The sequence below is a fragment of the Nicotiana tabacum genome, chromosome 21, assembly GCF_000715075.1.
Source record: "Nicotiana tabacum cultivar K326 chromosome 21, ASM71507v2, whole genome shotgun sequence".
NCBI classification, from domain to species: Eukaryota; Viridiplantae; Streptophyta; class Magnoliopsida; order Solanales; family Solanaceae; genus Nicotiana; species Nicotiana tabacum.
This window is the reverse complement of record NC_134100.1, coordinates 79,530,183-79,553,862: the sequence shown is the minus strand read 5'-3', so window position 1 is coordinate 79,553,862 and position 23,680 is coordinate 79,530,183. Positions and strand designations below refer to the sequence as shown.

Sequence of the window (23,680 nt, the reverse complement as noted above, 5' to 3'; positions counted from 1 at the left end):
GAAGATAAGTACATACATCTCTGTACCGATCCTCCAGACTCTATTAAGTTTGCTCATGACTCGTGAGACCTAGGAAACCTAGTGCTCTGATACCAATTTGTCACGACTCATAATTCCCACCCTCGGGAAGGTGATGGTGCCTAACATTTCACTTGCTAGCCAAGCCAATGTTAGATATATCTATTAACCATTTTTAACGATTTTCAAATTAAATAATAATAATAAAGCTGAATAGTCTGAAATACAGTAAATAAACTAATACACCGCGATATCCAATACAAATTCTGAAACTGGTGTCACGAATACATGAGCGTCTAGAACACTACAGATAATGGTATGAAATAAACATAACTGTCTAAATCAAAATAAACAACTAAAATAAAATAAAATGGGACTTCAGGACTGCGGACGTCGTGCATCTATACCTTCTCCACTGATAGTTAGATCTGAGCAAGTCTACTGAACGCAGTTGGGACCAACTCTGGTATCTACACAAGAAGTGCAGAGTGTAGTATGAGTACAACCGACCCCATGTACTATGTAAGTGACGAGCCTAACGTCGACGAAGTAGTGATAAAGCTAAGGCAGGTCACCTGCAATAACATGTACGCAACAATAATAACAAGAGAAAGACAGGAACAGAAGTGAAACAGTTACTCCATAACAACAAATTCAAAATCCAACTACCAAAGAGCTGAGAATAACAAGTCACATAAACTCATCTCAAATACCAAGGCCAATCCAACAATCACAAACAAATATAAGTTTAAAAAATTAATTGCGGCGTGCAACCCGGTCCTACAATTTTAACTTTAAACAATTTGTTGTGGCGCGCAACCCGATCCCACCATATCATCATTCGTCAATATCATAATCCGTCCTTATTCCGCCATTTTAATTTATTACCTTTCAATTTCTGTTATGGCGTGCAACTCGCTCCCGAAATAATTTCGATCAACAATAGCAAGTCAACAACCAAAATTTACAAGAAATTCTACATCAAGAGAGTAAATGTTCGAAACTATGGAGAATGACATGATAATCAAAGAATCTCGAACAACTCAAATGTCTCAACTTTACAAACTCCACGATATCTACCCATCTAACAAATCATACTAGTGAAACTACATAATTGGAGGCAATAAATATTATGAAATTACAAGACAAACAAGATATAGGACAATTTAGATAGGCAAGAAAAGCAATAAGAGACAAGTAGCAAATAAGCATGGAATTATAGAGCGGACGGACAATTTAATACAAGAATTAGCTAAATGACAAGTTATAATTATGGCATGGAATAAGCATGTCGTTTAACTCATAATAACATTGTCTTGTATATTGATTGTTAAAAATAATCGTTTAGTTGTAAAAATTATATATTTCTTGCTGGTAATTTTGGATGCTCCATTTTGTAAATACAAGACAGAAGTACAAGTAGCAGCAAATGTTGTTTTGATGCCTTTGTAATTTCAGGCACAAATCTTATGTAATATGTATCACTTCCCCCGTTTCAATTTATTAGGCCTTTAGATAATATTCAATCAAAGTCGGAAATAAATATTCTGTATTAAAGTTGGGAGTATAAAAAAATATTTGGAACATGTCAACAAAAATTTACTAAGAGAAATTAAAATACAGGACCCATCTCTCTCTCTCTCTCTCTCTCTCTCTCTCTTCCACCTAACGGAAATTAACGGATCAAATCGCAAGCTTCATTTTCTGATTATGATCTTCTTTGCATGTCTTCATCTTTAATCTTCATTGATGCTTTGTGTAATTGCATTCATTAACATGCATGACGTTTGATCCCTATCTATCCTTTTTTTTGGGATCAATAAGACTTACATTGTGCAAATCTTGTGCATAAGATGGGAATTCTTCGTTTAGATTCAACGTGAAATTCCATCATCAGTTGTGATTTTTACTGTTGCAAATTGTTTGACACATTCCATTTTATACAATTTTTACCAATTTCAAGAATTTAAATTCCTCATATTATTAAAAGATTTTAAACGTTAATGTGATATTTCAAGAATTTTTAGCCTTGCCTTTATGACTGAATTAACAAGATAATGCCAAATAGACCATTGAAAAAACATGTTATATAGAGATGGTGGAGAGTGATTTGAGTAAAGAGAATATTGAGGAGAGTAGTAGAAGTGACAACTTATGGAGTAAAGATTCAGCTTCAGGTTGTCATAGGGACCCTTCTTTTTCAGGTTGGTTTGATGAAAATGGCACTCTTCATTCAGCTCAATTAGTCAATAGACATAATCTTGGTGTAGAGGACTTTGATTTTGTATCTATAGGCACTGAGACAAACCAATGTAGTAGTAATTTTAAGCATAGAATGAGGGGTGGTGGTGATTTTGGTAGTAACTCTGTAGGGAGTGGAGAAGATAGGTATGTTCCATTTGAGGTAGAGAATGGTTCCTCGAGTCATCGAGGATCTGTCGATGATGTTGATGGTGATGATGGCGATGATGATGGCGATCACTCAGTGTTCTCGGATTACCATGATACGCCACAGTCAATTTCAAAGAATGCTGCTAGTTCAGAAGTTGATATGTTGAAGACATTTTTCTTCATACTTGTATGGTATAGTGTCAGTTTGTTCTTGACATTGTAAGTACTGAATTTCATTGTATTCTTGTATTTTTCCAATTGATGTGTATTCAAATGTCAAATATTTTAGTCATGTTTATATGTTTACTTTAGGTCCTATGCATTCTAGGAGTCTCTTAGTCCTATTAGAAATTCTTATGCCAGTAGGAAATATAGAGAACTTCTAGTACTTTTCATTTTTAGATGGGAAACATGGTCAGTGAGGATTCATATCGCCGACCCCAACTTTGTTTGGAAAGCATAGTTATTGTTGTCTTTGTGTATTGAAGCTTCAAGGATCAATACTAAAAATAACTGGAATTAGCTACGAACTCCGTCGCTAATATGTCACTAAATCGCTCTTAGCTAACAAATTTTTTTGATAATTCGTCGCTAAATAGGATTAGTGGCGGATGATATTGTTTAGCTACAGAATTTGTCGCTAATTTCTTTTGTTTTTAGTAGTGGATGTTTTTGTTCGTCTCATATATTGACCTGTGGGATAGGTACAATAAAACTCTTCTCGGCGATCATCTAGGGAAGTTCCCTGCTCCTTTACTGATGAACACTGTCCACTTTGCAATGCAAGCAATTTTGTCCAAGGCCATTACTGGCTTCTGGTCCCATAGATTTCAACCTACAGTAATGATGTCTTGGAGAGACTATTCTTTGAGAGGTAACTTTATGATAGCAATGCCCTTTTACTTTAAAGTATATTACCGCATGATTTGTTGAAGGAAGGCATTATATACATGTTATTCATTATCATGGATTCAGAGGCAGATCCAGAATTGAAATTTAATGAGTTCAACTTTTAAGATTTTCAGTATTGAACTCATTATACTGCTAAAATTATGGGTTCAGATTTATAGGTTCAAATGAACCCGTAGCCAGTAGGCTACCTTCGCCCCTTCATGGATTAGTATAGCCTTTTTAACATAACTGTTGCTGTGTAATACGATGTGGTTATAACTATCTGCTATTGTATGCAATGACTTTTCTGACACTGAATTCCTTTAGAACAAAATCAGAAGAGAGAAAGAAAAGGGAGAACAGGGTAGAGTGGAAGGGTTAAAGTATTTGAAAGGCGTATAATATAATAGAGCAGAAGATGTGTAAAATAGGTTTATATACTTTGCCAGTAGGGCTATTTATAAAATGTAACAAAGACGATAGTAGGATTCATTAATGGGCTAGAAATGATCCTTCCATAATTCTCTATGTCTAGTTTGTGCCTCTTTGAGTTTACAGCTTCAATAAGCTAAAAGCTAATTGGCTTGCCGCAACTTGTGACTTAGTTGATCCATATGTTACACTTACTATTTATAACTGATATATCGACAATGCTTTCTAATGAACTGATTCTGTATATAAAATGAGATGGTATGCCTTTCGCAGTTGTACCGACAGCTCTCACAACGGCAATGGATGTCAACCTCAGCAATGCATCCCTTGTTTTCATCTCTGTCACATTTGCCACTATGGTGTGTAACTCTTTCTCCTTAATTTGTTTTTCCCGATATTTTCTGTTAATAGTGATGAACTGCAAAAATTGAGCTCTCAGAAAGCATGGTAGTGAAACTCACAACCATAACATTCATTGAGATCTCTAGAAATTTGCATGTATGTACCTTGAAATTTTAATAATCCACTAAAGTAATTGTGTTTGTCAAGGACTTCAAGGGCCAGTGAAATAATTGTCTACTACCAATTAGGATAATTCTTTTCTTACTTTTGTTTCCTCCTTCCCTTACTCTGGTAAAATTTTCTGGACTCCTAAAGGCAATTTATGTCATTGCAGTGTAAATCTGCATCTCCCATCTTTCTCCTGTTCTTCGCGTTTGCTTTCAGGTACTAATTTTAATCACTGGTCTCTTTTTTTTTATGCTGCTTTTTATTTTTTATTTTGTTGGTGGGGGGAGGGGGGAAGCATCCGTGTTTCTGGTTGATTTTTTACATTGTGTTATAGATGTATATCCAAGGATGTTATTTGTCAATGAACAGAATTATTGATTTTTTTGGCATTTGAAGACTTTGCAATCTTTGGGCCGACCTTTTCGCATATAGGTAGAATAAGTGCCACAAATTGGGTGAGGAACAATATTCTGTAGTGATCTGAAATGATGAAATGAGGGGAAATCTAATCGCTTTCCATTTACTATTTTTTTCTTGAAGCATCATATTCATATGAGTAAGTCCTGTTTCAGGGTAGATACTATATACTTGCCTTTCATACAGATAAACATTTCATGCAGATCATATATTTGTGCTTTTTTGTCTCTCCAAAGAACTATATTTGATGAATATGATATATTTGACTGGCCTCCTATCTAACCTGTATGTCTGCATAGCGTCTAACCTCAACTTCTTGTGGAAGGTTGGAGTCTCTGAGTTTAAAGCTGCTGGGGATAATCTTGATCATTTCTGTTGGAATACTATTAACAGGTATGTCGACACTTACTTGCATGTAGTTATCTGGGTTTTTTTTCCCTTTTTGTAGTATCTATTCTCTTGACTGCATAAGTATTAAAGGTCTTCATCTTCATCCGTCATTCTTAAATCGCACCAATAACCTTCACTCAGTGGCGAAGCCACATGGTCATAAGAGCGTCGAAAAATTACACTGTGTACAAAGGTAAAATATTATATTTTAGAGGTATATAACACATATTGAACATCCTTTGTCAGGAATTTTGTTCACTTCTTTTAAATTTGAACACCCTTGGGGAAATTTCTAACTTTGCCACTGCCTTCACTTGTGAATAGGCAAAAAGGTTTACTTTTTAGTACGATATTTCTTGTTTCTAATCTTGTGATGAACATTATAATTGTTTATCTCCTAAGAGATTGACTAGCATGCTTTGTCTCTCCCATGAACTGTTAATTGTTTCAAAGACGATCTCAGAATTTTAGTCTATAATGATCAGATTTTTGGTTAAATTGTTGCTTTGTCTTAAAAAGAGTATGATGGGGCTCTGGAGACTCGAGAAAACTATTGGTCATTCTTATTATCTGTTTGGCTACTCTCATTTTTCCCTTTTCCTTCTTTCCGGGGTACATTTTATCAAAGTATGTCGACTCAAAAATAGTAGCTAACATAAGAAAGTTAAGATGGATACTTGATTTAAGAAGAAAGGACAAAGAAATATAAATAAAGGAACTGGAACTGATGCGGGTACCTCCTACAGAAGATAGGACGCAAGAGATGGATTAAGTAATTTTCCATTTTTTTCCAAACTGCCTCAAGTGTGCAGCCTATTGGAAGGAAAAATACTATACTCACTAGTACAAAGAGTAGACAGAACCATGACAAATGAGATTGAAAGAGGTTATTTTGAGAGATGTAGCAACTTAAGGTTTTAACCATGAGTAGTATCTACATCTAGAAAAAGTAGTAGTTTTAGTTGAACTCAACTGATTGCATAAGGTGTTGTTCTTTTGACAACTATCATTATCAATTTTAATCGACTTAGGTAATTTCCTTACGCGAGTGTTTCACTTTTTCTATCACCTTGTGGATAATGTGTTGTCTGTTAATTGGATCTGTTCGATAGACAAGTCTGACCTTTATATGTCTGACAATGCAGTTGCAAAGGAGACAGAATTTCAATTTTGGGGATTCGTCTTTGTTATGCTTGCTGCAGTTATGTCTGGGTTTCGCTGGACTATGACTCAGATTCTTCTGCAGGTAGGATTTTGTGACATCCGTTGCATTGTTATCAGTGATTTCTCTTTCATTATTTTCTCAATTGTATATCTGCTTACTTTCTCTATTTTGTGTTTGTTCTCCAAAATCCCATATCCAACTGGTCGTGCTGGCATAAAACTGGCATAAAGAAAGAAGTCTATGGTAAGGGCAATCAATAACTTCTACATATTGAAGTGTTTGACGATCTCATCTAAAATCTTAAGCTGTTAGAGAGAACACACGGTTATTTATTTAATTATATCTTCAACATGCTCCCTCACATGCGAGCTTGATTCTTTTTTATGAGCCAAGCACGTGAAAATTCTTTTTGTGATATCGGGTGGTGGTGAGACTCAAACCTAGGACCCCTGCATGCTCTGATAGCATGTTGAAGTGTGTGACTAATTCATCTAAAACTTAAGATATTAGAGAGAACACACTTTTATTTACTTAAGTATGTCTTCAACACTTTAGTATTCTGAATAAATTGATAGTTGTTAATTCAGTATTTGCTTTATAGTTTTTGAATAAATTGTGCATGACATACATGATTTCCAGGTTTAAAAAATCCGCTCACACTAATGAGCTATGTTACGCCAGTAATGGCTCTTTCAACTGCTGTGCTGTCCCTTATTTTTGATCCGTGGTATGAATTCGGAAGCACCAAATACTTTGACAGCTCATGGCATATAGCTAGAAGTTGTTTGTTGATGCTCTTTGGTGGAACTTTGGCTTTCTTTATGGTATGTATTTGTCTAAGGTGACCGGTGTCAGTTCAATTTACTGCGGATTTCCTGTTTGATTTTTAATCTTTTTTCTGGAGAGAATGATGCCTTCTAATAGGTTAGATGATTTAGAAGCGATTATCAATTCTTACAGAACTTGGATGTACACAGCGATAGCTATTTTTCATGCTTACCTGGCAATGTTTTGTTAACTGCAGGTGCTAACGGAATATATTCTTGTGTCTATCACAAGCGCAGTAACAGTAACAATAGCGGGAGTTGTAAAGGAGGCGGTCACTATCTTGGTATGAACTGTAAACCAAGTTATTTTAATGAATACAATTAATGTAACTGATTGACCTTTGAAAAAAGAGAATATAAGTAATGTACTGACGATGGAACTTACTTGTATTTTAAATACCTTATCTCGAGCAGATTGTACTGTTCGAATACATTAGACTGAGATACAATGTGGGTTGCTTCAATCATGAGTAGTTTTCAAAATTTGCAAAGTTTTTGTGGTTTTGGAGTCTGTGTTTTCTACGATTTCTGAAATAGCTGGTAATTATTATGTCCGCTGCCCGTTCAGGTTGCTGTCTTTTATTTCCACGATGAGTTTACTTGGATGAAAGGGCTAGGTCTCATGACGATAATGTTTGGTGTCAGTTTGTTTAACTGGTACAAGTAAGTGACTGAATCCTTCATATTTTAGCAATAAGATATTTTCGTGATTACTGGCTCTTTGCTGACGTTAAAATTAGATTAGTATTTAGTCCTTTCTTAGACTACCAAACACAGCATATATATGTGTACCTTTTGTTTAATATTGTCAATGCTTGATCCTCAGTTATTATATGTCTGCCGGTAACAATGACTCTTTCATTTCTGCAAGTTTCTCCCCTGTTTGATATTTTAAATGATATGATGCCGATAATTGTATGCCTTTGCTAAGCTAAGATACAGAGTCTGTTAGAAATTTTGGGGGAGCAAAACAATACAAAAGAACACTCAAAACTCAGAAATAAGAAAGTGGAGTAAATGATGATTTCTATTCAACTTGACTTGCTCTATATGACTAGGAATACATGGCTATTTATAGGAGAAATATTTTATGTATCTAGCCTATACTATATGTAAACATAATAATTAAGTCCACACCTCACATCTTTCAAGATACATGGATGACACTACTAGACATTGTATCTTCCGTAGTACATCAATATGTTCATACTCTAATACATGTACTAAATTAATATTCTAGTTCATGAACTAACGTAAACAAATGGAAAACAAGTTTTTTATTCACATTTCAACAGAGTCCACATTATGCCACACGCTGCATGTGTGCCAAAATTAGAAAACAAACAGAAAGCCTGTAACTTATATATAATGAAAACTGACACTCTGCTATGTGTGGTAATTTTAGATTATTTTTTTCCCTATCCATAGAAAGGTTTTAGGTAGTTTTCTGGATTGCAAGTCTAATTTTGTGTCATTTTAATGGCTTTGATCCTTCTTCCCTTGCTTAAATTCATTAGCTTTTTGTTTTTCATTGTCATTTGGGAACTAAAGTCTGACTGTGACGGGTTTGTAAATATTACATCCTTGCTCACCATTCATAATAATATTAATATTCTTATCTAGATGTAGATTTCATGCTAATTTAGTCATGAAGGTCACAAAAAGGATATAATAAAATTGCTGTAGTAATCTTTCTCTTTTGTACCTGCTGCATCTTCTTGATGCCATTAAAGAAACTACTTACAAAAACAAAATTGCTGAAGTAATATCTCTCTTTTCTTCTAATAGCCTTTAGGACTGCTTTTGACAATTCTAACACTTTAATCATTAATCATGTATACGGTCAAAATCGAGTTTGCACTTCATGTAATTAGTCAAGATTGGAACATCATGGACCGAGGGCCGTCATTATAATATCGAGATGAGATGTGAAGTTGGGTTACCGAGCTCAAGATTCAGGGACCGATCAATACCGAGCTCGAGTTAATATCGAGCTATAATGTGAAGTGGTGTTATCGAGCTCAAGATCCAGAGACCGATCAATACCGAGCTCGAGTCAATATCGAGCTCGAGACTCAGAGACCGACCAATACCAAGACCGACTAAGATCGAGCCAAGAGACAAAGAGCCGTTGTAGTCGTACTAGGGGAGAGAATCTCGGCGGGAATTAAGGAAAAGCTAATTAACTAATCTATCATAAGATCCTCACTATGTATTTTTAATTGTATCCAAAATAGGATTCTTCCACTCTATTAAGAGTGGCTATCATTTCTGTAAAGGAGGACATCCATACATTCATACACTCTCATATTTCAGAGATTATTGAGATTTACATAACATCTAGCTAATATTATCCTTTTCTGGGCTTTGGACATTGGTTCATCTTGTTCATTTATCAATCATTCTTTACTCAAATTTGGTTTCTATTCATTCCCTTTTTACAGTCAATATTCGATATAATTTTACTTATTTTTTCGATTTGTACCAATTTATAACACATATCCTTAGAACCGCTTATAAATTTAACTCTATCCGTTTTTCGGGTAAACAGTTTGGCTCTCACCATGGGGCTAAGGATAACAATGGTTATTTGATACGAATCTCTGCAAAACACACCATTTTACACTTTCTCTTGGAAGTGTCTTTGATTTCAGGTTAAAAACAACGAACTCTCAATTAATGGCCCTACCTATCGACAACGAAGCCGGCCTTCAAGATGAGAACAACAACCTGACGACCGGAAATGAAATGCCACTCGTCGATCCCGTTGGAACTCGGGCCGCAGATCCAATTGACGTTAATTCACATGTGGCCATCGAGGCGAACCAATTTCAACCCCGAAAACAACATTCATGGTGGAACTCGATCTGCAGTTCGAAATACCCAAAATGTTGGAAAAGACGGGATCAACCTGCGTATGATTTTTGAAATGTTTTAAGCTCAATAGGTAGCAATAGCTCAGTTGCAGAGCCAAACCCAGGCACCGAGCAGGGCCGAGCCCGGTCCACCCCGAGAAGTCACCCACGAAACGGGGCAAGTTGTAGTTAGATCAAATGAACAAGAATCGGGGACTAATTCCAAAATTATTAAGATGCTCAAGGAACTGACAAAACGAATTGAGTCAGGAGAAAAAAGGATTAAAGCAAACGACAAAAAAGTAGAAACATATAACTCTAGGGTCGATCAGATCTCGGGGGCACCACCGGTATTGAAGGGCTTGGATTCCAAAAAATTCATACAAAAGTCTTTCCCCCCGAGCGCGGCTCCCAAACCCATCCCCAAGAAGTTCTGCATGCCCGAAATTCCTAAATATAATGGGACGAACGACCCCAACGAATGTCCCCTCTTACACATGTGTCATTAAAGGGAACGATCTAGAAGACAACGAGATCGAATCCGTATTATTAAAGAAGTTCGAGGAAACTCTGTCAAAGGGGGCAATGGTATGGTATCATAATTTACCGCCTAACTCTATCGATTCTTTTACTATGCTTGCAGATTCTTTCGTAAAAGCACATGCCAGAGCCATAAAGGTCGAGACCAGGAAATCAGACCTTTTCAAGGTAAGGCAAAAGGATAACGAGATGCTAAGAGAGTTCGTATCTCGTTTCCAAATGGAACGAATGCATCTACCACCGGTCCCAGACGATTGGGTTGTTCAAGCTTTCACTCAAGGACTGAACGAACGAAGCTCGATGGCTTCACGACAGTTGAAGCAGAGCTTGATCGAATACCCTGCCACTACATGGGCCGATGTGCACAATCGGTATCAATCGAAAATTAGAGTCGAAGATGGTCTATTCGGAGTCCCTTCGGAGTCTATTTATCCAGCCAGGAACCTCGAAAGAATCAAGAGAGACACTGATCGCGGGCCAGGGTCAAGCAAGGATTGATATCAGCCATATAATGAAGATCGGAATAGCAGCAGACCCGATCGGAACCATGTGAGAAACGAGAGAAGAAATGATCAATGTTGAAATCATCAGGGGCTATGACCAAAAACGACTTCGACAGGCCTAAATAAGCACCGAGGCTATCGGGCCTAACAATTGGAATGTAACTCACCTAAAAGTGATACTACTGTTGAGGTATGACCCCCGTTCGTTTTTCTTTTTTATGCTTTAAAACTAACAATTGTAGGTAACTTAGAACAATTCAACAGTATTCGAGGCCTCTTTGCAATCAACCTCAAATACTGGGGGGCATTGCCCTCGAATATATCAAGTTCGATGCAAGGAAGTTACTTCATGGAAACAGGGTCTCGATAGGAAAAGTTTGTAAGGGCCAAATTGTCAAATGAACCATGCCTGCATGGTTTACTCGAGCCCTGGCATAAAACATGAACGCATGCATGTAATATGACTTATAAAGAAAAATTTCCTCTTTACCAATATCTCTTATCTCATAAAGATTCTTCTACTTCATGTTCCCTATCTATTGTGTAAATAGGCTTGAGGGCCGACCATGACCGGAGTTTGAATAATTACCCCATAAATTAGGGACTGCCATCCAAAATATCAACGAGCCTAAGGGCTACCTTACTTTGAGTTCGAGCAAATACTCACTCGACCATAAATCCTAAGGGCTACATTGCTTCGAATTCGAGCAAACCCTCACTTGACTACAAAGCCTAAGGGCTACCTTAACTCGAGTTTGAGCAAATACTCACTCGACCATAAAGCCTAAAGGCTGTTTTTTACTTCGAGTTTGAGCAAGTACTCACTCGATCACAAAGCCTAAGGGCTACCTTACTTCGAGTTCGAGCAAACCCTCACTCGACTACAAAGCCTAAAGGTTACCTTAACTCGAGTTCGAGCAAACACTCACTCGACCATAAAGCCTAAGGGCTATTTTTTACTTCTATTTCGAGTAAACACTCACTCGACCACAAAGTCTAAGGGTTACATTGCTTCGAGTTCGAGCAAACCCTCACTCGACTACAAAACCTAAGGGCTACCTTAACTCGAGTTCGAGCAAACACTCACTCGACCACAAATCCTAAGGGCTACATTGCTTTGAGTTCGAGGAAACACTCACTTGACTACAAAGCCTAAAGGCTGCCTTAACTCGAGTTCGAGTAAACACTCACTCGACCATAAAGCCTAAGGACTGTTTTTTACTTCGAGTTCGAGCAAGCACTCACTCGATCACAAAGCTTAAGGGCTACCTTACTTCGAGTTCGAGCAAATCCTCACTCGACTATAAAGCCTAAGGGCTATCTTAACTCGAGTTCGAGCAAACACTCACTCGACCACAAAGCCTAAGGGCTACATTGCTTCAAGTTCGAGCAAACCCTCACTCGACCATAAAAGCCTAAGGGTTGTTTTCATTTCGAGTTCGAGTAAACACTCACTCGGCCATTAAGCCTAAGGGCTACTCTTACTTCGAGTTCGAGAAAACACTCACTCGACCATAAAAGCCTAAGGGCTATTTTCATTTTGAGTTCGAGCAAACACTCACTCGACCATTAAGCCTAAGGGATACTCTTACTTCGAGCTCGAACAAACGCTCACTCGACCATAAATCCTAAAGGCTGTTTTTTTCTTCGATTTAGAGCAAACACTCACTCGATCATAAAAGCCTAAGGGCTGTTTTCATTTCAAGTTCGAGCAAACACTCGCTCGACTATGAAGTCTAAGGGCTACTCTTACTTCGAGTTCGAGAAAACGCTCGCTCGACCATAAAGCCTAAGGGTTATTTTTTACTTCGAGCTCGAGCAAACACTCACTCAACTGCAAAACCCAAGGGCTACATTGATTCAAGTTCGAACTATTGCCCCGAATCGGGGACTACGTATCAAGTTTAAAGGCTACTCTTCAAGTTTGAGCAAATTATTTCATTTGGAATCTATCTTGCCTAAAAGCCACCTCAGTTCGAGTTCGAACATTTACTCGGGGACCACCTATAAGAAATGGTCGAGTACAGTACCTGCTATCGGTCCTCACTATCTTAATCTCGGACCTTCAAATAATGATTCCATGCTAAGGAACTTTTGACCTTTGTGTAAATTAACAAAAAAAGTGAAAGAGAAGCTATAGAAGGAAGAAAGTTTTATATATATGTATCAAAAATCATTTATAAGGGCACCATGGCCCGATCAAATTTTTCCACAAAAGACCAAAACGGTCCTAAAAGAAAACACAAAAAATACTAAAGGACTTAGTCCTCTCCAGGAGAATCATCTTCACCCTCGAGGCCTCCTTCGCTTTAAGATCATGTCATACTCACGGTATCATCATCATTGGGAAAATCTAACACTCTAGTTTCATCTTCAAGCTCCTTAGCTTTCTCGATCTTGACTGTAAGATCGAAGCCACGAGCATGAATCTTTTCGAGAGTCTCCCTTCAAGAATGGCATTTATCATGCTTGGCAACCCAGTTTGCTCGAGCCTGAGCAGCCTCAGCAACTTCCTTTGCTCTAACCTGAGCAGTTTCGGCATTAGATCGATAAGCGGCCACCATTGCATCAGCATTAGCCATGGTTTTCTCGACCTCTGATTTGGTCGCTGCAAGTTCTGTGACTAGTCTCTCTCGATCAGAATTTGCTGAGCTCAACCGAGACTGGAACTCCTCGATTTTCTTGGCTTGCACCAAGGCTTTTTCTTTTAAGTTTCGGAGTTGGGCCTCAGTCGACGCCAGTTGAGCTCGGGCGGCCTCATTTTCTGAGGCAAGGCGATCCATGTTCTTTTTTCACTCTTCGGCCTCCGCCCTCACTACGTCCACTTCAACACAAAGTTGCCTAATCACATCAAACTTTTTCTCGACCTGCGGGACCGAACTGTTAGCCATCACTCCCGAGTCAATATCATTAAATTCAAAGATTTCTTTTTACCTGCTCGGCCAGCTCACCTTGTTCTTTCCGAGATGCTTCCAGCTCAGCCTAAAGTCCTTTTACTTCTCCTTCTCTCTTCTCACTGAGAAGCTTTAAGGTATCTCTCTCCTCAGTAAGCCTTCAAACTTTGGCTTCGTACTGGTTCAGCTCCCCTCGAGATTAGAAAAATGCCTCGTGATGAAGCACAGAAGCCTACAAAAATAAAAAGAAGATATTATACAAGGAAAGAAAAACACAAGTATGAAAAGTGGCAAAGAAAGTATGAACTTACCCGATTCAGGGCCTGTTGGGCTTCGTTGAAAAGGCAAGGCGCACCCACCTCACTCGAGCTCTTCTTCGGAGCCTCCAAGTCACTCGGGCCGGTGACATTATCTACCCCAATAAAATAACCACGGAAAGGGTCCTCCTCTCCATGGGCTCCCTCCCCGTGACAAGTCTCCACAGCTTGAGCGTCACGTATTATCGACTGGGAAAAAGAAGGGAAAGAGGGAAAATCCCCGATCTCTACTTCCCCGAGTAGGTCTTTGGGCGCTGCTTCCGTCTTGGGGAGCCTCAAGCTCGGTTTGCACACCGGCATCCGTAGCTTCTTCGACGGTCTCTTTGCCCCAAGGTAAAATATCCCTCGTCCCCCTCAGCTCGGGAACTTGGGTCGAAGTCCCCTCCTCGACCTCATCAAGCCTGGTCGGAGTAGTATCAACTCCCACCGATATCGAAGCATTCTGACTATCGGTGCTAGTCCGTACACGGGCCAACAGCCTAGAATCACTTTCTTATTCTTCTTATTCTTTATCCCTTAGACTCAGGACCGACTCCATAGTCAAAGGGATTATGTTCACCTTGGGTTTATGAGCCGCTCTCTTTTTGGGTTTTTGACCCTCGGAGTCCAGGGCCCTTTTTCTCTTAATCACCTTCTTCGGTTTTGAGATAGGCGGTAAAACTTCTTCATCACATGATTGGGATCTCATAACCGCATCTTTACCGAGACCTACAAAGAAAGAAAAGTAAGTAAAACTTATGCCTGAAAAAATACTTGAACAGATCGGTGAGCAAAGAGGAAGGTTTACTATGAGTACGAGCTTCCCACCGGCCTTTTTGACAAATCGCGCCATGCACGCTCGGCATATGTTGACGTCGAAACCAGACTCCCGACCTAGTTCTCAAGATGGGGAACCGCACTCAGCATCCAAGCAATGGTTGTGTCAAGAAATACACTGATAAGAAAAGATGAAGTAAAAACAACAAAAACTAAAAACGGAATCACACGTACGGTTCATATTCCATTTCTCGGAAAATGGCACACTCTCAGGTGGGATTAGGTCTGAGGTCTTCATTCGAACGAACCGGCTCATCCAACCCTGATCTTTATCTTCATCTATGCTCAAGGTGAACGCCTTGGTGTCCTGGCGTTGAAGATTTATCAGCCCACCTCGGTAAAAACGAGGGCTATATAATCTTACGAGGTTGTCGAGGGTGAAAGGAAGCCCGTCGATTTTGCTCACAAAGAAACGGAGCAGTATTACAATCCTCCCGAAAGAAGGGTGTATTTGGCCGAGGGTCACCTGGTACTTCTTGCAGAAGTAGATGATGACCGGATCGAGGGGACCCAGCGTAAAAGGATAACTGTAAACACTCAAGTACCCTTCCACGTGGGTAATGATCGCTTCCACCGGTGCTGGTATCACAACTTCTTTGTTTTCCCAACCACAATCGTTCTTCACCAAATCAATAAGGCTTTGGGGTATCGAGCATATATATCTCGATACCGGCTCACATCGACCAGCAACCGATGAGGGTTTCTCGACCATAAAGTCGGAATCGATAACACATCCCCCAGGAACGAGTTCTTCGAGACGTGGCTCCACCACCGGTTTCTCACCGACCGGCCGAGAAGAGGAAGCAACCTCTTTCTGAGGAACGGTTTTAGATATCTTGGCCATCTAAATTTTCAAGAACAAAGAAGATGGGAAATTGGAATATTTTGGTGTTTGGTGAAGAACAAGCAAAGAAATTTCTAAAATTGGAAATAGAGAACTGTGGAGAAGGAGAAGAACTGTGAAGGTTGGAATGAAAATATTTGAAGGTAAAGGTTTGAAATGATGAAAAAGGGGGCTATTTATAGATTTCACAGTGACAGTTAAAAATTGGCAGTGGTCGACCATCGTCTGACGCGCATTTAATATCTTGATAATTGGACCGGCGGGACATTTGTCACATACGTCATAATCGGGCTCGATGCAGACGTCAGTGTGTATCTAGTCAAAAGTTATAAAATCATATCGTTTCTCGCCACATTCTTTCCGAGAAACGAGGAGACTATCTGTATACGTTCAAAACTGAGTTTGCCCTTCGTGTAATTAGTCAAGATTGGAACATGATGGACCGAGGGTCGTCATTACAATATCGAAATAAGATGTGAAGCAGGGTTACCGAGCTCAAGATTCAGGGACCGATCAATACCGAGCTCGAGTCAATATCGAGCTATGATGTGAAGTGGTGTTATCGAGCTCAAGATCCAGAGACCGATCAATACCGAGCTCGAGACCCAGAGACCGACCAATACCAATACCGACTAAGATCAAGCCAAGAGACAAAGAGTCGTTGTAGCCGCACTAGGGGAGAGAATCTCGACGGGAATTAAGGAAAAGCTAATTAACTAAACTTATCTGGCATAGGTGCTAGTTTCTAAATAATTATTTCAGCCATGAGGCCATCATTTAAAAGAAACATATATATACTTTGTTAGTATTTTGCCTTGAATTTTTAATCTATTAGGATTATTTTTCTTGAAGGAAGGGAAAAAGACTCCTAGAAGAAATAAATCTCCTTTATATGTCAAACGTTTTAGTTTTTTGATTTCCTCGGTTATAAATGTCGATCCACTTTAAATAATAGTCTCTTTTGATATATTTTTGTTTATGTCTGATTTAGCATCATCAAAGTTGTCTTTATTAGCTTCTACATGCGCCATGTTATTTTGATCTCAACATACTTAAGCTATTGTAGTCCAATTAAAAATTGTTGATACGGCCCATTTTTAATCGCAAACGGGACTTTGGTAGCCATTTGAAGCATACTGATGTTAACTTGACAAAAGCGGTTGATCCTTGGCTATGTGTGGCTATGTGTTCATAGTTGGAAAATGGTTTTGATTAGATATTCCTTTGTTGAAAACATATAGTTACTTGACCAAATGATGATAATGTTGGAGACCCGAAGTACTTAGATGTCTATGACCTAAAGCTGCTAGGTAGCTCTCTCATTTTCACTAGATTTCTTTTGTGATCCAGAGAAATGTTTTTTTGCTTTCTGCTATACTGTGGAACTTTTGAATTGTTGAGATGGTGGTACGTACGCCATGTAATGAAGTCGTTTTACACTTTCGCTCCTCAGGTACGACAAATTACAAAGAGGTAGCTGCACAGGTGAAGATGAAATGCCTTTAGGAAATGGAGCTGCTAAGTATGTTATACTTGAAGAAATGGAAGATCAAGATCATGGTCGTCCTTGAAATTTTCATATGACATTATCTGCAATTTACGAGTGTAGCAAGCTTCTAATTACAAAAAAATGCTGTGATGAACTCTTGAAATAACTAACTATGGGCAATTGGAGGTTATCACTATCTTCCTCAAAGAGGAACAATGGCCATAGTTGCAAATGGGACTAAACTCTAAAGTGGAAGCATTCGCGGACGTGTCTTTCTTGGACTTAAAACTCATTAAATGGGCTTCCAATTATATGAACTGAAAGTCCCCATGACTATCTTGAATTGTTTAGGGATTTCATTTTTTTCTATTAGAAGATAGGTTGTTTCTTTGTTTAGTTTTGAGTTCGGAATGTAATGGGATTTTCCTTAAGGTTTCTTGTCATGCTTTCGGTCTTTTAGCATGTAAAATTTGAACTTGCAATGTCAGATTGCTTAGTTTTTTTTGTTTCTTTTCAATCAACTTCATATCAATTGTTATTCTGGCATGAGAATGACTGATCTTTTCAAATGTCTTTTGTTTCAAGGGAAGAGATAAATGTTTGGAAAAATTCACCCCACAGAAATAATATTCACGGTATACGACTGTAATAAATACGGATTACTAAAATACAATAACCGACGACAATAATAAGAGAAACAATGACACCAGATTTTACGTGGAAACCCCTTCTAAATAAAGGAAAAAAAAAATCACGGCCCGAAAGGAGCAACTGATTTCACTATAGCAAGGATTTTACAATTTGTGGTACCGAGTAAAATACTCCAAGACCACTAAACACTCAAAAGAAATAACCCTCTTTTAATTTTTCTACCTCACTATAATACCGCTCAAACTCTCTATATTTTTCCTCACAGAGTATTTTTCTTCTTACTCTGTGAACTCTCTCTTACTCTATCTGTTTTTGGTGTGTTTAACAATTGAGAGCAAAACACCTATTTATAGTGCTTAGGATTGCTTCAATGATGTCATGTTAATGGCAAAAGTCAAATATTATATTGTGAAACCAATGAATGATTTGCCATAAAATCTTCCTTACTATTCCTTTAGTTGGCTTAACATTTCAAAGCCAAAGGAAGTGTCTTCCTTTCACATGGAATGGACCCATCAAATCTCCCCCTCCAATCCCATGTACCTGGAGGAGGTATCTCTAGTTTCTCATATAGAGCTCATTTCGACAAGTTCTTTGCATCGCTCGAACTTGTCTCTTGGTATCGTCTTGGTCAACATATCCGCATGATTTTCACTCGTGTGAATCTTTTTGACCTATAAAGATTCGTTCTCCACCTGCTCACGAATCCAATGATATCTCACATCGATATGCTTTATTTTTGCATGGTACATGGAGTTCTTGCTCAAGTCTATTACACTTTGACTATCACAATAGATGACATACTCCTTTTGATGTAATTCCAGCTCTTGAAAAAACCGCTTGAACCATACCATCTTCTTGCCAGCTTCTATAGCGGCAATGTACTCTACTTCAGTTGTTAAAAGTGCAACGCACTTCTGCAATTTAGACTACCATGATATAGCTCCCCCTGAAAAAGTAAATAGATATGCAGTAGTGGATTTTTTATTATCAGTATTACCGGCCATATCAATATCGGTATAGTCTTTCAAGACTGGATCTGATCTCCCAAAACACAGGCATTCATCCGAGGTTCCTTTTAGATACCTAAGTATCCACTTCACAGTTTCCCAATTTTCTTTTTCGGGATTATCAAGAAACCTGCTAACAATACCGACAGCATGAGCAATATCAGGTCTGGTATATACTATTGCATACATCAGGCTCCCGATGGCAGAGGAATATGAAACTTTAGTCATACTTTCTTTATCTTTATTTGTTGTAGGACACATTGTCTTGTTCAACTTCATATGACCAGCAAGAGGCGTGCTAACTGGGTTAGCACTCATCATGTTGAAGCGTTTAAGCACACATTCAATGTACTTCGTTTGTGACAACAACAACTTTTGATTTGTCCTATCTCGGACAATCTCCATTCTTAGAATTTGTCGTTTGGACCCAAGTCTTTCATGTCAAATGACTAGAAAATAATCTTCCATCAACTTGGCAATCAACTTCTTATCTTTTCTTACAATTAGCATGTCATCCACATATACCAACAAAATGATAAAATTATTGTTAGATAATTTCTTATAGTATACACATAAATCTGAAAAAGCCTTTGTGTACGTTTGACTCCTCATGAATGAGTCAAACTTGTTGTACCACCCTTGGCGCTTGTTTCATCCTATAAAGACTCTTATTCAACTTGCACACCCTGTGTTTCTTTGCCTTTACTTCAAAATCTTCTGGATGCTCCATATAGATCTCTTCTTCCAAATTTCCATGCAGAAATACAGTTTTTACGTCCAACTGCTCCACTTCAAGATCTAGGCTAGCTGCCAAGCTCAAGATTGTTTGAATAGAAGTTATTTTGACAACAGTTGAGAAAATTTCATCAAAATAAATACATTTCTTCTGTTCGAAACCTTTTAACACCAATCAAGCTTTGTATCCGACCAACTTGCCTTTTCCATCTTTCTTGAGCTTAAAGACCCACTTGCACTTGAGCGGTATTTTGCCTTTTGAAAGTTCAACCAGTTCATACGCGCTATTTTTCTGTAGAGAATTCATCTCTTCTTGCATGGCTTCCATCCACTGGATTTGTTCCGGATGAGATAGCACCTCCTTAAAATTCTCTGGTTCCCCCTCATCAGTGACGAGGATATACTCTGAAGAAGGATACCTCGTGGACTCCACCTTCTCTCTTTCAGATCTTCTCAAAGGTTGTTGTCCTTCTTGTTGTTGTTGCTCTTCTTCTTCCTCTTGTGGAACATGATGTTCCCCTTGCTCATCAACCTCTTCATCTACACCTTCTATGTGCCATTGTTCATCTGTGAAAGAATTACGTACAGGTAAAGTAGGAGTAGTAACAAAGTTAGTAACTGTACCATTATCATTTTTGTTGATTGATCACTATCAATCCCGACCACATCTTCTCTGAAGATCATATCTCTACTTATGATGATCTTTTTTTTATGGGTCCCACAATCTGTACCCGACTTCTTCATCTCCATAATTGATGAAGATAAAAGGAATAGCTTTGTCATCCAGCTTCGTTCTCTGCTTCTTCAGCACGTGTGCAAAAGCTTTACATCCAAACACTTTCAGATAGGAGTAGGATACCTCTTTGTTGGTCCAGACTTTCTTTGGAATGTCAAACTCCAATGGAACTGATGGACTTCTATTAATCAACTAACATGATGTGCGAGCTGCTTCACCCCAAAATGACTTAGGTACTTTTGTCATTTTGAGCTTACTTCTCATTTTTTTCGACAATGGTGTGACTCATCCTTTCAGCTACACCATTGTGTTGTGGGTTTTCAGGAACTGTCTTCTCATGTCTGATTCCATGGCTTGAGCAGTAGTCTTAAAACTCATTGAAGTATACTAATCCTCCATTGTCTATCCTGAGAGCTTTAATTTTTGACATGTCTCCCTTTCCACTAGAGCATGGAATTTCTGAAAAACTTGAAATACACAATCTTTTGTTCTCAAGAAATAAACCCAATTTTCATTAAGCATCATCAATAAATGTGAGAAAATATTTGTTACCTATCACTGAATCTGCATCCATTGGACCACAAACATCAGAATATACTAAATCTAGTATATTCGATTTTCTTCCATGAGTTGCTTGAAACGATACCCTGCGTTGTTTTCCAAATAAACAATAATCACAAGAATTCACAATTGTACCTTTTGCAAATGAGATGAGTGACTTATTGGATAGGATCTATAGTCCCTTCTCACTCATATAGCCCAATCTCCGGTGCCATAAATCTGCAGGCGTATTATCTACAGCCGCATGTAATTCACCTTCACATATCTCAACGGTGTCTTGTACAACGTGTAAGGAGCAACTCCTTTAGCAATCACTAATGATCCCTTGGTGAGTCTCCACTTTCTATTGGCGAAGTGATTCTCGTACCCGTCTCACTCTAGAGCGATCAATGAAATCAAATTCATTCATAGATCTGGTAAGTGTCGCACATTTTAAAACTAATGTGCATCCAATATTTGTCTTGATACAAATGTCGCCAATCCCCACGATCTTTGAATGACTGGTATTTCCCATCTTGACCAGCCCAAAGTCTCCTACTTTGTACCTATAGAAGAATTCTCTTACCGGTGTAGTATGGTAAGATGCTATTGTGTCAACCACCCATTATGACTCTTGGCTTGCTAAGTGCATGCATTCCTCATCCTCGTGAACGAAGAGAATCACTGAATCATCGTTGTGCACTGCAGAAGTTGTGTTGTCATCATTCTTCTGACCACTGCTCTCGTCCCGACCTTTCTTTGGGTACTTTCTTTTGAAGTGACCGGGTTGACCGCAACTGTAGCAATTCCTACCCTTTGATGTGTTCCTGGACTTTCCATGAGCTTTGGATTTATCACGGCTACTCGATGCTCTATAAAAACTTCTTCCTCTGTTATCCATGATAAGAGCATGCCCCTGATTTTCGGGCTTCTTCTTCATCTTATCATTGAGTGGGATGCCTGATGTGACCACGAAGGACTTATTATCAACTATTAACTAGATTAGACTGTCCTAATTATCTAAACAAGAATTAAACCAAAAAGCAACGATGCTAAAGTAATTAAACTAAAAAATAATAATTAAACTAAAAAGAAAATAAATAATGAACTCTGAACAAAGGAAAAGTATATTTTTATGTTATCAATGTAATAAAAACAATCCAGGGTTATGGGCTATCTAACATTCCTATTATATTCTTCAATTGAATTAACAAATTAATTTATCTAGTTTATTGGTTGACAGGGTTAATGTTGCTCATAAGAATCTGTCGAGTTCTTACTCGCTTATTCAAGCTAACCTAATGCCTATATGTCTATGGAATTAGATCTAACAAGAACGCATTTGTAATTCCTATAAATCAACCAAGTAAGGCAATCAGGTATATGTCTATCCTAACCGCGAATCCGTTCCCCGATGCCCAGGTTCAAGAACTTGCTCTACTCAATCCTATGTGCAATCTAGAATTTCCACTTTCGAATTCAATTCTAGATTCATAGATAATATTTAATTGGTGATCAAGCAATCAAATAATTAAGCGTAAGATTGAATAAATAAACTAATATGATAAATCAAGAAACCAAAATTAATATTCGAATAACAATAGTAATGAAAGAACCACAACCCTACAACGTGAAGTTTAGCTCCACATAGACATGGTAGCCAAATAACAAATCATACAAATAAACATAAAAATTACTAAGTTTGGTGGAAGAAAAGATGAAACTCGGCCTCCACAGCGGCTCTATGCTCTACCTTCGCCAAACGTTACTCTAAAAACCATTCTCCCTTTTTCAAAATAGGTTTAGGACCCTTTTTATACGAGTTGGGAGTGTGTAGGGCCGAAATAACCAAGTCTCGGGGTGAAATACGACTAGTCCCTGCTTCAAGCGTCCTGGGTAGCGCTAGGCGCTAGCCCTGGCGCTGAATTCAGTGAGTTTTCATGCTCAACTTAGGCAATCATTCAATTTTTGGCTTCCTAACTCAATTCATTTTCCTTGTATATTTTTGTCTCTACTTGGGGTGGGGTGGGGTGGGGGGGGGGAAGGGACAAAGGGTGTCCCCCCTTTATCTTCTTTCTCTATTAGTTTATCTTTCATTTACTTATGTAATCAGTTACACTTTCCTTTACTTATTTCATTGTTAAAAAATATTCACAACAAAGACAACGTGCTCATAACAATTCTAGCCTCAAAACCAACTCAATGTCAAAATACATTCATGGCTTGAATAGTCAACATCGTAGAGACGCCTAATAACGTTACCTATCCTCGTGCAACCATGTGCATTGTGCCCTTACAACAAACTCAAAGAGAGTAAGTAGAATCCACACATTCGAATCTCATAATCAAATATACTTTAAGGACTCACATATATCAAAGAAAATCTCTCACTCTCACAAAGAAGTCACATGCATGCAGTCAGTACCATAAGCTTGCCCTTAATGTAAATCTCTACTAATGTAGGATCGGTCGATCTAAAATCAATTAGGACTTTTTAATGGTTGTAATGTGGGCTACGGGATGGGTAGGATATATTTTAGGAATAGTGACTCACCCTCCTAAGCACTTTAATATATCACAAAATTACTTTAAGCGTATTTTCTTCAACCTCACTTCAATTTCACAAACAATATCACCCCCAAAAACAATCCCTTCTTCTTTAAGCACTACTTTAATTCATACCCACTAGCAAGAACAAGACAACAATTT

General features: G+C 38.3%; 1 protein-coding gene across 1 annotated transcript; it reads left to right on the top strand.

Moving 5' to 3' along the window:
- The first annotated feature begins 1,641 nt into the window (after positions 1 to 1,641).
- Positions 1,642 to 17,786, top strand: LOC107796915 (putative sugar phosphate/phosphate translocator At1g06470). The gene is made up of 11 exons (XM_016619740.2): positions 1,642 to 2,628; positions 3,114 to 3,283; positions 4,006 to 4,091; positions 4,409 to 4,458; positions 4,985 to 5,052; positions 6,195 to 6,295; positions 6,445 to 6,457; positions 6,854 to 7,038; positions 7,239 to 7,325; positions 7,610 to 7,704; positions 17,264 to 17,786. The coding sequence occupies exons 1-11, from the start codon at positions 2,114 to 2,116 to the stop codon at positions 17,379 to 17,381; spliced, it is 1,488 nt and encodes a 495-aa protein (XP_016475226.1). The 5' UTR covers positions 1,642 to 2,113; the 3' UTR covers positions 17,382 to 17,786.
- Positions 17,787 to 23,680: the final 5,894 nt, after the last annotated feature.

Excerpts from the sequence above, each read along its gene's own strand:
- LOC107796915 (XM_016619740.2), top strand. The coding sequence starts at position 2,114 with ATGGTGGAGAGTGATTTGAGTAAAGAGAATATTGAGGAGAGTAGTAGA. Across the intron at positions 2,629-3,113 it reads GTCAGTTTGTTCTTGACATT|GTACAATAAAACTCTTCTCG; the intron begins GTAAGTACTGAA and ends CCTGTGGGATAG. Across the intron at positions 7,705-17,263 it reads AGTTTGTTTAACTGGTACAA|GTACGACAAATTACAAAGAG; the intron begins GTAAGTGACTGA and ends TTCGCTCCTCAG.